The sequence below is a fragment of the Diprion similis genome, chromosome 6 (assembly GCF_021155765.1).
Source record: "Diprion similis isolate iyDipSimi1 chromosome 6, iyDipSimi1.1, whole genome shotgun sequence".
Classification (NCBI taxonomy): domain Eukaryota; kingdom Metazoa; phylum Arthropoda; class Insecta; order Hymenoptera; family Diprionidae; genus Diprion; species Diprion similis.
The window spans coordinates 1183652-1201334 of NC_060110.1; the positions used below are offsets into that span (position 1 = coordinate 1183652).

At 40.5% G+C, this 17683-nt stretch overlaps 1 protein-coding gene across 1 annotated transcript in view; it reads right to left on the reverse strand.

The window, feature by feature from the left end:
- Positions 1-6897: 6897 nt before the first annotated feature.
- LOC124407133 overlaps positions 6898-17683 on the reverse strand; it is an 85142-nt gene continuing 74356 nt past the window's right edge. The window contains exon 2 of the mRNA XM_046882983.1: positions 6898-7841. Coding sequence (XP_046738939.1) covers positions 7764-7841 — 78 coding nt within the window. The 3' untranslated portion in view covers positions 6898-7763. The remainder of the gene's footprint in view (positions 7842-17683) is intronic.

Genomic DNA, 17683 nt, shown 5'->3' on the forward strand with positions numbered 1-17683 from the left:
ATATTTTTATGACTATTTTCACAGTTCTTTTTCAACCGTATTTTCCACCCCTATTCTCTGGCGATTCTCGCCCCTCTTTCTCGCACCTGTTTCCCTCCTCGGTTGAAACCAGTTAACCCCCCGATTCTCCCCTTTTCTCCTCTTCCCTTTTCTCCGGCCCGTCTGCAGATACCGTTTCCCGTTTCCCGTTTCTCGAAGAGATTAACGCGACCGACGGATTTTTCTAATTGCCTTCCTGATTGCTAATAGCTTAATTTCACCTTGTTCTTACACAGATAACGCGAATCTGTAAAGCGAGTAATAAATTAAATGTAGGTTGGCCGATCCACCAACTTTCGGCAGGTTTTTTAGGGTAAAAATACACTGAAATAGGGGAATCCTAAAATTTCGGAACTCGGTGAAAGAGTTTAATATTTCAGTCTATGTGACTCAATTTAAGAAAACGAATCGTTTCAATTTTTTTGTGTAAAGGAGTGAACATTACGTAAAATGATGTTCTGAAAATTTTTAGACTAAGATTAAAGAGGGATCATGATCGAATCCATGTACATAAAATTCGAAATCTGTGGAATATTTATGCCGATTTAATTACAAAAAATGAAACAATTTTATATTTTTTTATCCTTTGCATGACTAAAAATACCGAAAAGACTTATTGTTCGCAGTTTTCGAAAGCCTAAATATCAAAATTAATTACATGTTTGGATAGATTAGACTTTTTCACACGAAAAATACGTTGGGTATTATTTTGCAGACGGCAGGATGACCTGGAAATTCAAAAATAAAGATTCAATTGAAAAAAGTGATCACATCGATAAAATTAAGTGCTTCTTGTAGATGTCGAAGCCCAGGGACTTTCAAATTTGAGAATTCTTACACCTTCGTAGACACTCAAGTACGGTCGAATTGCATGCAGATCGAAATTTTGACTCTACAAAAAATATCGATTTCGTTGGTGCCCCCCCCCCCCCCTCCCCCCACCTTTTTTTTCACCAACAGTAGCAAACGAGATCCCCGCGTAAATTTGTTTCACCTCTATACATGTATATATATAACAAAAGTCGAGTTCCCGCAATTCGCGTAGCAATTTGCGTCCCATAATTGGAACGCGAACAGAAGTTTGCGCTGTAGGAATTGTCGGAAAATGGAGTGATGCGGAGAGTTTTGTCGTAAATGCAAACACGGTCACGTGTCATTACCGTATCGGAAGGGGAGGCCACCCCCAACGATTCATCGGTTAGTCGAAAACTTGACTTAAAACCAGGCCACTGCTGGTGGCGGAAGCAGTTGTGCCGAGCGAACGATGTCCGACCTAACGAACCGCTCGAGTACTTAACGGTGTTGCAAACTTTGGCGAAGTTTCTTTCCGCTGCCCGCGCGCCGCTGCCGCCGTTCGCGAAACTCAAACTGAACATTGTTTTTGCGAGCTCTTCAGAAGCCGGCAGGGCCAAATATACGGTCAGTTAAACAGGCCCCTAGGTTTCTCAATTTGGAAAGTTTTTAAATTCATTTTAGCTGGTTCTTGCAGTAAAGCGCCTTGAATACGCTGAAATCTTTTTTCCCTCTGAATCGAATGCGATAATAACGCTTTGCTGAACTTTATTCCTCGAATCACGGCTCTGAGTGATCGGATATCGATTCGAATTAACGAACTTGTTTGAACTTGAAAAATTTATCATCTCTTAGTCTGAAAGATTATTATATTATGGGTATATATATATATATATATATATATGTCTGTATTATATACCTGCAATTCCTTATCCATAAGATATCCATAAAGTTGTCCGCGACTTGCGCGCCGGGTTTTGTCGAGAAGACGATGACAAATTGTGCATCAGAATCGTATTAAGATAATTGCGATACTCGATAGGATTAAAAGTTTTCGGATTCAGTTTTAGGCGAGGCTCAGCTGTGCTGAATAATCCAATCTAAGGACTTGATCGATTTTACACAACCGATCAATTTTGTCATTTAATCTTGATGAGAGAATTTTTTTTACCTCTGCGTGCAATTAATTTTTTCCACCGAGTCTGCAAAGTAATTTAATAAATGCAGCCTTAAGGCCCCGCTGACCTGGCATGTCATATATATATTTCGTGACGTCAGAAGCGGGGAAATTGGGTGAAAAAGCCTATACGAATCCTGCGATAACGAGAGTATGAATCTTACTCGGAAATATTTTAAATCGTAGCTTGAATAATAGTGTACGTGTGAATCTCAGTGACTGGCTCAGGCAAATCGCTGATAATGTTTATAATAAAGAATGATGAAGTGAATAAAATCACGCGACAACAAACATGGCCGATCGGAGCTACCGCATGTTGAATATTGACTGATTGCACTGTTCCAAAATTTCTTTCACCCTCGCCAGGGAGATTCACACGTACAAAAGCACACACGTTATCCGGGAAAACTTATACTATCAGTTATTTTTTTGTAAACATGGCTCGATTCGTATACGCGTTTTTCATGTGACAGCAGCCCGTTTATGGTCCACAAGAAGAATGTTCCGATCTGTAACTGACATCATTGGTTGGATCTAACAGAACAAGCCAATGAAATCAGCGGCCTTAGTTCACCGTTCAACGTTCAGAGGCGCTGCACGTATTTATGACGTCACGATTTGATATTTTCAAGTCAGGTCAGCGGCACCTTAATGAGACACCCGCAGTACACAACGTTTGTCGTTTGCTTGAACTTTCAACGACTTTGCAAGTTACATGTAGCAACTTCCCACTGTATCAACTCCCGGATATGTATCATGTATCAACATGAATACGTATGTGTACCACATATGTTCACCAAGTGGCCTGGAGGTGCCGGAATATTATTAACAGCCAATGTGCACGCTATGCCGAAGTTTAAACGAGGTGTAGGTATGTCCCTAAATTAAACGGATGCTTCAAGTCTTTGCACGTGATTAATTAATGAAAGAAAAACCAAACTAATTTGACACGATTGAATTTTTTCAAGTTTTTGTTGGTAATTGTGTCACAGCATTTCTCTGGTTAAGTAAACGATATCAGTAAGATTATTAGAAGCCAAATCTTACAATATAAGAATTGATTGGGGCACATTAATTGTACAATTTCATTTCTAATTTTGTAAGCATCTGAAAATAGTTACGGAGTAGCAGAGACAGATGTAGTACGAGCGAATGTTTAATCAGAAGCTTGATACCTTCCGAATCATATTTCATGTTTGGCAGGAGTACGTGCTTCGGAATGTAATCTGTAAATTCCACGGACACAATCGACGATTGCGAATAGTCGGTAATTCAGACGGAAATATAGATGAAAGAACGGTTCGATATTACGTGGATTGTGCATGGCTACCTACCTGCGTACTGCAACAGGCGGATTGAAAAAATAAAGAACAGAAAACCAGCAAAAACCATTGAATATTGCTTAAAAGTAGCAAATTGAAAGGCAGTGACACTCGGGAAATTTATTGGAACTTTGTCTGTTATTTTATATTTTAAATGTTAGTCTGGACGTTACGTAGAAAACGAAATTTTTTTTTTTTTATTTCATTCGTTGTGTGTACAGAGTGTCCCAAAATTGTTTCGAGTACTGTACAATTATTTCATAAAGTTGTAATTATTACAATACGGGTTACAATTGTTGATGTATCTTTTGAAATATCATTGTATTATCGTTTTTTTTTTTTATAATTACTGTTAAATGTAATTTAATTATAGTATATTTATTATTAATAGTTATTTCTTTATTAAATTTCTTGGATTCAAACTTCAGCTTTCAATAATTTGAATACGATATGTACCAACGGATAATTATTTTTATTATTATATTAATACTTGTGTTAAGTACCATAATATAATATCAATATCTATTATGTATGTATGTGTGATCTCATCATCTAGATAATTGTACTTGTTCTCCCACCTTTGATATAAATTATCTAGATAAATCCGAAAGCGAAAGTACCGATCGAACCATAACATTTATATCCATGCATTTACTTTCCATACTTTGTAAAGCGTGAATAGTTCAGTCGGCCCTTTCTGATTATGCACTTTCATTTATATATATATACATATATATATATATATATATATATATATATATATATATATATATATATATATATATATATATGTATATATCAAGAATCAATACCGCGAATTGTTTCCTCGGTTTAGATTCCTTCTACAGCTGAGTTCAGTTTACATGTCTCGAAAATGATCGTATATAATGAAAACAGCTATAATATACTTTATGAGCAAGCCTTATACGGTACTAGAATTAATTAATATGGCATAAGGTATCAACGTTACTTTTAATTTCTCTTATATGAATGTGTGTGTATTTTTTTTTTTTTTTTAAGGTTTTTTTCTTCTCTTTCTTTTAACATTAACACATTTTTTGTTTTTTTTTCATCTAAAAAACGTGTGGTCTTATAGGCCAAAGCGATCTCGGTCCCGTTTTGTCTATTATAAATAATTAACAAAATTAATTGGATTATAAATTTTTCTAATTGAGATTAACATTATCATTATCATTACTATCATTATATCATTCAAGTGTAAAATATTGGTTTTCAAAATGCTCTGTCGCACTCTTATACTGATGGCGAAAGACGTATTTGAGAGCTTCGAGATAATACAATGGAGAATCGAAAAGCGTGTATACACAGGCAGGCATTTACTATATATGTATGTGTAGTCATATGTAATATCGGTGGTTGGTATGTATTTTTACATAATGTATGTGTGTGTTTGTGTGTGTGTGTGTAGGACAAAAGAGCATTGGATAGCAGAAAAGCTGCCCTTCAAATAGCAGCTTGGAGGAGGATGCTTGTCAATTTTTTTTCCGTCAACGTTTTGTGCCCCAGAATCTCTTGAGCAGGGTGTAGTGCTACAGAGACTGTGTCGTTTGTTTCTTTGAAAAGTTCAGAGCCTGAAAACAATGACGCGAAAATGTCCTGACGGAGAAAAAGTAGCGAAAAACAAAATCATGGAACAGAAGTATGAAACAGTAAATATACGCCATGATGTTATATCACGTGCATGTAATTGTGTACGAACAAAAAGATCAGCAGGTTTATCGTACGTTAATTAATGACACAATAGCTTGCAGCCACCTACTGTGCTACGATATGCTTGATCTTAAACGATCTTAATTCATAGATTTAAAACAAAGTCTGATTTTGAGTGAATGAGCGTTACGTGCGTGTAACAAACTTCCGTCAAATTTTTTGCGAGCCGTAAACTTTGTACAACAGCGAATCGATCGTAAGAAGAAGTTTATCGTTTATATTAATTTTTTAACCGCAAACAGACAGCACGATTTAATAACATTACATTCAAATGTTGTTCAAGGAGTTTGCATATTGACTTACAAGTATCATAAGTAACCGTAAGTTTAAATCATAACATCGTAGATATTAAATTGTTACCATCGAGAATATTTTGTCCTGTTGTTCCAATGAATTTCTACGACAATTACATTATACTTTTTTCAACTGTTCTACTTGGTCATCATGCTGGCGAGGAGTGCAATGTTTATCATATTATATATAATGAATTTTTGCTAATAACCATATTACGTGAATAGCTTCAGTTTGGGGAATAGTTACATATTATATATATATATACATACATATATAATATATAACACTGTTTTCAAAAAAGCTATTATTTAGTAAAGGCTATATATAATGTAACAATCTTTTCGAAGATGTGATTTGATCGATTGATTCTTTATCATTGCACCAATCCATCCCGCCACTACTGTACCACGTGGGTAGTGCATTCACAATCGTGGTCCTGGAATCACTGATTACGCTTTAGGTATATAAGTGATCGTTATTATTATGGTCTATAGTTAATATTATACTAAAACTATACTATTCCCAAGAGCGGCCAAGACATATAACCTCCCTTCTCTCTCTCTCTCTTGTCTCCTTCCCCGCACGTTTATAACTCTGAAAAAGAAAAAGGGCTAGCAAAAATATGGACAATATTCCACTCGAAGTTTGTAGCTTATTTCCATGTACAGTTCCGGTACCAAGTTTGATGTAATTTAAAATTTCGACGGAGCTTTTTAAAAGTCCTTTTAACCCTGTGGACTCTTGGCCGTTTCGCACCAAGTCGACGGGGTTTCTTCTTTCCACGATCAGCACCAATTTGAGAATTTTTCTTAATGCTCATCCGCACCGAAAGCTTCTCACTCATCTCGAAATTCAAAGCCGAGAGATCGCTTGCTCCAGTTTCAAGCAATTTCATAAACGTTCAGTCCCTTGTTTTTTCGCCGTGCAAGCTCACTCCTTACATTCTCTTCTTACTCGAGACGACAATCTCTCGGCTTTCGAGCGGACACCTCTTCACCGGCGTCCCGGGGTGAATTTTTTCTACCCCCATTCGCAGCTTCATTTTTGCATTTTTTGCCCCGTTTCAGTTCCAGCTAACGAGTTTCTTGCGCCCTCCCATGCTTTTTTCGACCTATCTTTAACCTCGATCCTCGGCTGCACGCTCTTCTTCTTCTTTCTTTCCCTCTGATTTCGAGTACAGTACGTCCGATAAAAAGTTCGTCCTTGCGCTTGCGGCGAGAACGGGGATCAATTTTTCGATCGTACAGTTGTTGGGGAATGGAAGGGGGGGGGGGGGCACGATACCGTTTCCTACACTTTCTTTTTTACTTCTGTTACTCACGAGCAGCCAATTGTTCACCGGACGAAGTAGGTATATCGTACAAAACCGTGATACAATGGCGTGGGAATGTTTCATCTGAATTTTTTTGGACGAGATTTTTTTCTTTCTGCATTGTATTCTTATTTTAGTCTACCTCACTTCAAGTCCTAGGGCGAAACTACTCTTCGGTTAATTTTTTCTCTCACTTTTTTGTCAATACATCAAACGCCGACTGATTGCCTATTGAATAAGCAGCATCGTCCATGCTCAATTTGGTCGAGGAAGAAGGGTTGCGATTCATGCGGACAAATTTGAAACACCACTTGAATCGCGTTCCGCGATAATTATCGATAAAACTGCGGCAATGCAGCAGCGACGTGGTGCAGCAGTGAATTATTAAACCCAGTGTTAATGGCCCTCGACCGAACGTTTGCGTGCCCCGGACGTGACGTAGTGCTGAAAACGACCGCCTGAAAGGTGGTGAAAATTTTTTCATTCTCAGGAAAATTCCCGCGATGGAACCGCGTTGAGTTTTCGGGTTATCGGAGCTTTTCTACGCTCGCGGTAGACGCGCCAATCCGGAAATTGAAAACTAGGTGTAGCATTGAACGGGGTGGAAACTCGGTGAGCTTTAATCGCGATATTCGTTTTGAAGTGTCACGCAGTCGAACCCGGAACACAGGAGGGACTGTGCAAATTAGGGGAAGGATAGGGAAAGACGAAAGTTACGTCATATAACAAACGAGAAGTTCATTCAAGTTTAAACTGGATCCCCGCCCGCTGCACTTTGACCCGATGTCACGTCTATTTCTTCGTTTCAGCCAGAAGACGCCATCTCCTTCCGGTCCTCACCGGAATACAAATTCTTGCTCCTAGGCGAAGCTCCACCTTTTCCATCTTCAACTCCCCTCCTTACACGACCGCACACACACACACACACACACATACACAAAGGGACGCACGTAAATTCTCTCCGTTCGCTCCACCTTTTCAGTGTCTTGCCTATTCCTACATAATCTATTCCTTAAGATGTAGTATTAACAGTAGTAGTCCTCGAGATATCTTCAGGGTGCTTTTCTAGACGGGGACTACGTCTCCGTGACGTAGACTAGCAGTCATCCTGCGTTGAAGAGTGCAACAGCGCTGCTACCCTTTCCGAAAAGTCTCCGCTGTTTCCGGCTCCGCACTGAAATACAGAAGAAGAAAAAATCGCGGTCAGTATTCTGCTGATAAATTGTGGCATAGTTAGATGTAAGCGTAGGGTAGAGATGCAGTGCCATTGATTTATGGTTACTGTACCACTTGCGACCATTTTATGATAATTCTGTATGGTATTCATTACGGGTTTACTTATGTGGGAGTATACGTGGCTGAAAAAGTTAATGAATTTTGGGAATTTATATCTTGACACTGAAAAATATTATTTAGATCGAACTTCGTGCATTTATATATTTTTTGAAATTATAATCAACTGATGGAAAGTATTTTTATATTGAAAATAACGACAACTATTTTGCTCGATATTCGAAAACGACTTGACCGATTGACTTCAAATTTGTAGAGAGTAATCTTGGACAATCAACCCTTTTTTTATAAGCTGATTTTCATGTAAACAGCATAGTTTTACGTTATTTAAAGAAGGTTGTCCATGTATTTTTATCACAATACCAACCGTTGGAAATTGAAGTTCGATTTCTCATCAAAGTTTCAGGATTTATTAAATTCTTAGGGACAATAAATTATAATAATTAAAGAAGTGGAATTGTTGTATAGAGAATGAAGTATCCCAAAATACCGTTTAAAAATTTCAAGTTAATCCTTCGAGCCGTACTGGAAATATTGTGGGCAACGCAAAACACGTCATCGAGCGAAATGGTTGATTACTAAAAATGCTGCTTAATTATTGTGTCTAAGAAAAAAATATCCAAGTAAAGCTCGATCTACGTAATTTAGAATAAAACAAATACCGATTAATCGAATTGAACAATTGGCTGTTGAGATATGAATGCTCAACATCCATACTTGATTTAACTTTCAATATCTTCATTCGCGGGATCAGCCATGATTGAAGTCTGAGTTTGAGGGAGCTCTGGTCCAAAATTTTTAATACTTCGTACGAACACTTTACTGTCTCAAAATTAGTATTCACGTAGATCGCAATACCTTTGTACCTTTTATGACTTCAACTATATCAAACGATGGTTATAACTGATTCTAAGGTGACCAAAAAAACGGTCATATGAGCTCATCACCGTTCTGCAGGGTGGAATGTTGTTAATGAGGTATTCAAGGTGCTTATAAAGACGCGTTGTACACCTCGAAAACGCGGGGATGCAAAACTCCTATACCGCTCAAGCGATCGGAGTGAAACTTGGGCAATTAATGCCTTATTTTGGCAAAAAGTGGAGCGTCTCTTTACTTATCAAAATTGGAAAAAAATTTTAGAGATTGGTTACCATCTACAGAAAGTGCCAAATTTTCACAATTGCACTGAATGGTTCGAACTATCCAGTATGGTGCCACTCGGTGGTGATAAAACACATATTTTGAGCCCAGTTCCATGAGATTTGATGGTGAAATGACGAAATGGCAGCCGATTTGGTTTACGATTACGAAGTACACCGAAATCTCATTTTGGCAACATTTGTTACCGACATTACGCAAATGCCGGTAATGTATGCGTGTAATGTCGGTAAAAAATTCCCGGCATGCGTGAAGGCTCGGTAACAAATGTCGCCAAAATGAGATTTCGGTGTTCTTCATAATTGAAAACGAGATCAGCTGCCATTTTTTCATTTCGCCATCAAATCTCATGGAACTGGGCTTAAAATGTGTGTTCTATCACCACCGAGTAGCACCATATCGGATAGTTCGATCTATTCAGTGCAACTGTGAAAATTTGGGCAATTTCTGTGGGTGGTAACCAATCTGTAAAATATTTTTCCAAATTTTGAAAAAGTAAAAAGACGCTCCACTTTTTGCCAAAATAAGGCATTAACTGCACAAGTTTCACTCTGATCGTTTGAGCGGTATAGGAGTTGTGCATCCCCGCGTTTTCGAGGTGTACAGCGCGTCTTTATAAGCACCTTAACCCGCAGCTGCCTGCAGTAGCCTGGAGATACAAAACACCGTGAAAATGTCCTCAGGAGAAGTTCGGATGCAATTTTGAGGACAATTTACGTGCATCGTACAGAAGTATTAAAATTCGGCCCCGTCACTCAAGCAAAGTAAAAATGAAAAACGTGAAACAGCGAAAGCTGGTACACACAACGGTGTCGCGTGTTGTGGCGTGACCTGTGTCTCGATGGGAAGATAACCGTTCTCATTTTTTAAGGTTGCGTCGTTCCGTGTCCATTGGCTGTCACGAACTCAGAACTAACGCGAGTCCCAACCGTAACTCGCTATTACCGTGTTATCGTGTCATCTCTTTTTACGAGTTTAAATCCCTGTTACTCGGAGTGAAATGCGCACGCCAAGGGTAAAAGGAACCACGGCCGTTTCTAAGAGCTGCGGGGTGACTTAATTGATTCGTAATTGTCAACCATGTCTTATCGCTAATTACCAGAGCGTAGCGGTGCAGGAGATGCCGTCACGAGGGTAGGTAAATACGAGGGTCCCGCGTTCCTTCAAGGAAGTCATAAATTCAACTGTCGGAAATCAAGTTGTAAATTAAAGGATCTCGAATGACTTGAGTTTATTTTCAAATCACGGGAAATCAATCCAGGCGACTGAAATCGTTGGAGTTCACATGAAGAAATCGTGAAGTGAGTTTGGGAATCTGTCAGTGAATGTTATTCATGCTTTCAATACATTATCATCGATGTCCAGTTCTTTCTATTCATTTATATTTTCCCACACAGTTTCATTGAATTCGAACTTAAGGCCCCGCTGACCTGGCATGTCATATATATATTTCGTGACGTCAGAAGCGGGGAAATTGGGTGAAAAAGCCTATACGAATCCTGCGATAACGAGAGTATGAATCTTATTTGGAAATATTTTAAATCGTAGCTTGAATAATAGTTTACGTGTGAATCTCAGTCACTGCTCAGGCAAATCGCTGATAATGTTTATAATAAAGAATGATGAAGTGAATAAAATCATGCGACAACAAACATGGCCGATCGGAGCTACCGCATGTTGAATAATCACTGATTGCACTGTTCCACAATTTCTTTCACCCTCGCCAGGGAGATTCACACGTACAAAAGCACACACGTTATCAGGGAAAACTTATACTATCAGTTATTTTTTTGTAAACATGGCTCGATTCGTATACGCGTTTGTCATGTGACAGCAGCCCGTTTATGGTCCACAAGAAGTATGTTTCGATCTGTAACTGACATCATTGGTCGGATCTAACAGAACAAGCCAATGAAATCAGCGGCCTTAGTTCACCGTTCAACGTTCAGAGGCGCTGCACGTATTTATGACGTCACGATTTGATATTTTCAAGTCAGGTCAGCGGCACCTTAACAAATATTTTTTAGTAATTTTCCAGCGTGATTATCAGTAGCTTGTTGTCGTTATTATCCAATCCCGGAATTCACTGACCATTGCTTAGAGTTGCAACAACTCACAGGATAAAGTAGAAATCGATAGAAATCAGTCGAAAAGATTTATCTGAATTGTGTATAAAGAATCGGACAATATTTAACTGGGGAAGCAACTGCAATGAAAATTTCCTACTGTTAGCCAGATCTTGGTTTTCGATTTACTTAATTAGTGTAATAACTTGCGAATACCTCGAGCCAAAATTGGGCTTTTCTATTTGAATATTTCAAACTACTCGGCCTATATTTCGATGGAGCGGAGAAAAGTAAGTAAGTACAGCAAAATGCTGATTTCCCCCGGGACGTATGCCACATCCATAAATCTATACCCAAAGGAGCGCAGTCATTCAGCCCCCGGCATGTTGCCCTCGCGCGTTGTATTTTTGATTCCATGCTGCAGTTCCAACGTCTAGTTTACATTTTAAAAACCCCCCTTTTCCCCCTTATCGCTACCTCCCTTCCTCTCTCTCCCTCCTCGGTGTTGTCTCGCCAGGAATGCCCTCGGGATATTTGTCTAAGTGTTGACACCTTTACCGTATTCCCAACGACTTTCCAGCTCGAGTTTTTTAACTGGAAGTAATTTAACGGCAGGTACACGTCTGTCTACATTATTGCAAAATTCTATACTGTGTTCTGAATTTCGAAACATTCAAACGACAAGTGAACTTGATTACGTTGAATTCAAAGTTGTTCCATGAATTGGCCGCATGCAAAAGCAAAAAAAAAAAAAATTTGATTCAAAATCTGATATTTCGTTATGAATTGTACTTTATAATCTCATTTTAGCAACGTATTGCAAGCGATACCTGTGAAAAAAAAGCATTAAAAATCTCTGGAATACGAAATCTGAAATTCAGAATTCACGCTCAAGTTCAACCTTTACGTTTCAACGCTTGCAGCGGTAGTTCGGAATATTCTTTATGCAGTGAATATCTGTACCTGGTGCCGCCACAGAGCTCGGACGATTTATATATACAGAAGACAAGTTTACTTTTCTACGAATAAGATTTATCACCACGGAAATAACGATGCTACACAAGTTGGAGGTCTTTTTACAACCAAGATTTACATATCAAATTATTACGAGCAGCACGGCATTCCGCAGGAACGAACGGATATCCACCGAGCGGCGTAAAGTCGATTTCTTAAATTGCGGTGTGCAAAAATAAACTTGTCAGAGTTGCAGAGTCAATGGGAAAACTCTGCATCCTTGCGAATTTTATTATTCCTCTAACAATCTTTGCCTCTCGAATTTTGCCTATTCATTCTACATTTTTATAAATTTATTTTGACAAAGCATAAACCTCTTCGTTTGTTCACTGTGTCATATACTCGCGTTTTTGCGGTGTGTCGACGCGCGATTTCACAGAGCGGCGTATTGCATTCAATTTGTTTTTCAGCATTCACACGAGTTTCGCGTGCTCGGTAATTGACGCCGCTGGATGGGATTTGAATTGGGCGAACAAAACCGTGGACATATTTCGTCATGCGGCATTTCAAGGCACTGGAAGCACGTTACACACCAAACTCAACTGCATTGTCAATCGCATTCTGTGTGCTTGATAATCGTTCTTTAACGATGATAATTACTGCCTGCTCGGATCATCTTCAGACTCACTTTTGCCCCGGAGGACTAAAGAGCTATTCAGGCTTCGACGTTACAAGTTACAAAAGAAAAATCAATTTTTTTTTTACAAGGAATCGATAAAGATCATCAATCTTATGTAACTGTGATTAATCGATTGGTCGTAAAACGAATGCTCGAAAGCGGTGACTGATCTAAATCGTTGGTTAATTAATAACTCGAACATCCTTGTTTCAAATACACTTGGAACTATAGTTATCGAAACTACGTGAGTCGTTTAATGAAGACACAGAGTGTCGAGTTCACTTTTCCCGATTTTTGTACAACATCGTGTAAGGTTGACGCGGTATTAGATCAGCGCTTTTGGGAATACTCAAGTCAGTTTTAAATTTGAGGAACGAGGCGGTTTGAATTTGCATCGATTTTTCACCCCGGAACTTAGTTGAATGCGAACGCGAGTTCAGAAGCGAGGGCGCGAAAAATATTTGATACAAGAGCTCTCGAGGGCCGAGTGGGTGCCCCTCACGAAGGAAGTGGTGCTCGTCACTGCCATTTTCCTATTACCTCTGCCCGGACGTCTTGCTGTTGGTTGTAAAATCAAGTATATTGCTACAAGTATATTTCCCTGTAGTATTAAAGGGCTCCGGATCCCCGTGTAACACTATTACCTTTTTTCCTATCTTGTCCGTTTTCTTTCTGCTTCATTTCCGCCCAGTTTACTACAAGCATACGTTTTGCGCCAGCTGAGCTTTCCGGACATAAATTATCTTTCCTGTAGCCTCACTTAATTGTTACGCGAGGAAGACTGGAAAGAAACGATTCCTCGTCCTCTTTGTCCCTTTCGTGTTTTACTTATCGTTACCTCGAGCACTCGACTTCCGTGTTTCTGAACACGCACCGGATGTTACAGAATAAATAACTGTATAAAATTTTTCCCCGGGAAGAATATTACTCTCAATTCAAGCCCTGGTTGGAAGCACCGAGCTTACATTTACAATTTTATGAAATCGACAAGTATCGATCCTGTGCCTTTTACACGCGCCTCCAACGCTCCTCTACGCCCACATAAAAGTACAAACATTCAACAGCTTCCAGAGATATCACTTCACGATCCTGAACTGAATAGAAATTTCTTGTTCCTGTCACTGACAGGGAAAGTATCCGGGGTGTACCTCACACCGATTTCCTTCTTCTCTGATATATTGCATTACAGTAAAAACAAACATTAGAAATGTATTCTTTCACTCAATTCACAATCAGACGTTTAAGAGGTAAGAACCATTCCTTATGTTTATTCTTTAAAAAATGAGGAATGCAACCCTTGACGTTAAAAATACTGTGCATAATACAGTTTATCGATAGTGAATAATTTCCAATTCGTTTCATCAACAAATACTGCTTTACTATCAAAAGTTGAAAAAATTCTTGGAGGCAAACTTCAGGGGTGGTTAGTACTTTTTGAACGGCCGAATCAGTACGTACGAAAATATTCGGCCTAATATTTGTTCATGTACTACAACGTGCACCTCGGTTACTTTCCTTGTGATTTATAGTTTAACACACCCGATATTACTTGGATACTAATTGTATCGATGAGATTCGACGTTGAGTCGAAAAATCCAAGATCCTGAGATTCTTACAGCGGTGTGAAATTTTAGAGAACAGATGAATCCGTTAAAATCAAAGAGATTCGTTCGATTTCTTCAAACCTCAGGATTAGTGTTTGGATGTAATGAGGCGCAGTGATCGATGTGTATTCGAGAAGCTGTATACATTTCAAATATCCACTTGAGAAACAGTAAAACTGGAGTTTATCCTCGCTTAACGATTCCAAATAGTGGCCACTTGGCGGGATTCTGCCAGTCTATACATGTACATCGTACTATGTATACTAAAGCGGTTTTTCAAACTGGCTTTACTGTAACAGATGAAGACCGATGGATTTAAGACTGCCAGGTGGTATCGACCCGGGCAAACCACACAGCGCCTCCAACTTCTTCATCTTCTTCATTTTCTTCTTCTTCTTTCTCTCACTATTTCAGAAAGCTCGAGTTAAGCTCCCGGAGTAAAAGTTTCACCTGCATCTGAGCGTTCCTCGCACAGGCTTCCTTCTCCAGCTGGAGGTACAGTAAAACGTATATGAAAATCGAGTACATACGTACCTAGAAATACGTATCCAGAAATATTTGTGGAAGCCAGTAAATGTGTACGTCCACGGGGGGTTCAGGAGAGCTTGTTTATATTGGGTTGATACACCATGTTTGCACACCAATCGCCGCACTTTAGTTCCTGTGTAACGAATAAACCGTAACAGGCATGTACCTGGAGGAGGGGAACCGCAGGTAGGTATAATGTCAACTTGTGTACAAGTCTGCCATGACGTGAAGACGTGGCGCGTTGTTCCGGCGTTCCTTTTTCCCGATACGTGACACGTGCATACAGCCAGCGTACAAAGTAAGCATGTATAATGTGTACCGTTGTCTTCCAGTGTTAGTATAGCTCTATAAACAACCGGCAAGTGGGCCAGCACAGTTTCGATGAAAGCACCGATGCAGACGAAGAATGAGAGAGAGCGCCGAGCTTTTCGACTAGAATCCCGTCGAGGCGGGAGCTCGTTGGAAAAAAGCTTGGCTCTGCCGTGGAAATTCAATGTAAATACAACGACGACGATGCGGAGACTACAGCTGGGGAGGTAAACAAGATATGGCGCCTTCCGGGGTGAATCTACATACCCTGACATACGCACGTCACACAGAGTGATGGTTGCGGGGTTGCAGGGCGCCTGTCGGTTAAAAAGACGGTGAGGAAAGGGTGCATTGCGGTTTGGCGGCCGAGAATCGCGGGATAAATTCATCCAGGTAGTGCTAACGTGATCAGCTTTCGTCTGTTCCTCGATCTGCACGCGGAAGAGTCGGTATAGTGCTTCAATGCCTCCATCCGTGACTAAATCCCGACCTTCACCCCTTCACAAATACTCCCTGAACATGTACATCTCTGGTAAATTCGTGGGATTAAATGAGCACGACGTGGAGTTGGCCGTTAGGGATGGGTGGACAAGCCGACCAATTTCAAGGTACAAGCCTTCGAGCTTCGACGTACTGTAGCGGGTGTCTGAGCCGTAGCACACAGGACTTCGGAATGTATGCACATCGTACTTTTGGATTCGAAGAAAAATTGGATATTGGGAACGGAATGTTTAAATTTTTGATATGACTGTACTTTGCATTTGAAAAATTTGCGCCTACTTTGACTTAAATGAGCTCTGGTTAATGCTATGGGTATGTATACGCAGGCGCTCGAGGCTGCCTGCCAGTAGCTGGCGTATGTAATTTACGCGTTCCCTAGTGTAATCAACTGTTATACTCGCCGTGTTATACACTCAACTCCACTGAAGCGATAAAACTTCAAACACGTGTGTAAGCCACGAGCTTAGAGTAGATTTCGTAGTTGGTTATCAGGTGCGCAGGAGAGACGTAGGACTTTCACAGTAATCCGACACCTCATCTGGCACGACCTAGACCTCCATTATTTTTGTTGTAGTATTTATAATTGGGTGTTAGAAACGGTTAGCAAACGGAATTAAACGAAACATCGGTGTTGTCTTAATTAGAAACTGATGTCAATGTTGTTATAATACTTACTGTTGTACAATAATTTTCCAAGAAATCGTTGAAGTAAGCAATCGACAATGCAATATAGGTGTAACCGCGGAAGTTGAGTTGCTACATCAACTGCTGGAGAAATACTAACATCATAAGCTTCTGGTGAATCGCACCACATTGAAATGTTTTTATTCCCAATCAATTTCGTTTTCGTGCTCAGAGTGCCGAAGTAGGAGTCGCTGGCGAATGCTGTCTCGGCATCTCGACAGAAGAGATTTACACACGAAATGAATTGTTGATGTTGTTCTATTTGCCGTGGTCTTCTGGTTCTTTGGAACATGGATGCTTGGCGGCAACGCTGCGCTTGTTTGTTTTTGACACATATATAGTAATCCTGCAGCGATGAGAAGAGGACGTCGTAGGATGCGGCAATCGAACCAAAGCAAAGTTGTAAATTGTAGCGTGTTTGAACGGGATCGATACATCTATCCACACCCCAGTATCATCGGGGCTTAATAAATACTCGACTAGAGGGGATTGTACACCTTGTCTGTTGCAGTGCAAACGCGAGGTGGGCCCTGCACTTTGCACTGTGTCTCGTCGAAGTCGCTGGAGACAGCAAGCAGTCGGCAAGGCTGGCGCAACCAATCCGGGAAATTGGATCAGTGTTATCCCTAACAAACCTTTGTCTGCGAGAAGACCGTTCCGAATTGAAAATAGGACGGTCGATCCACGGTTACATCACGTGCACCTGCACAGACCAGCCGGCGTCTGCAGTCACGATTCGACTGTCATACCCTCTGGTCGACCTGGCTTCGGAGGTAAGAGTGGCCATGGCGGGTGGAGAATTGAAAGAGAGGATTAAACAGGCGCTTTCGACCGCCCGGAGCGACTGCTGACGTCATCATCTAGCCTCCAGCCTGCACCACCCGGTAATTACAGCTGGGCCACCACCCCGTTGCAGCAGGAGCTCGAGAGGTGCCAAGCTGCAGATTTGGTGCAGACAAGGCCAAGCTGCAGAGTTTGTTCGTGGGAGCGAGACTTTGCCGAGTTTTCGCGGCTTTGAATAATGAATTAGTTGCCCGTACCCGGTTCCCGAGTTGTCCGCCCTTCTCCAGCTGCAAATACGCGGACGGCAAAGGTCTCTCAATCAAGTCGTCGGCTCGTTTGACCAAAGAGGGCCGGAAACATCAGACTCGCCGTAGGCGGGGGCGAACTACCCTCAATCAACACTGCGCACATACAACCCATTTGGTACCTAAGATACATGGACCGCCCAAAGCGGCCG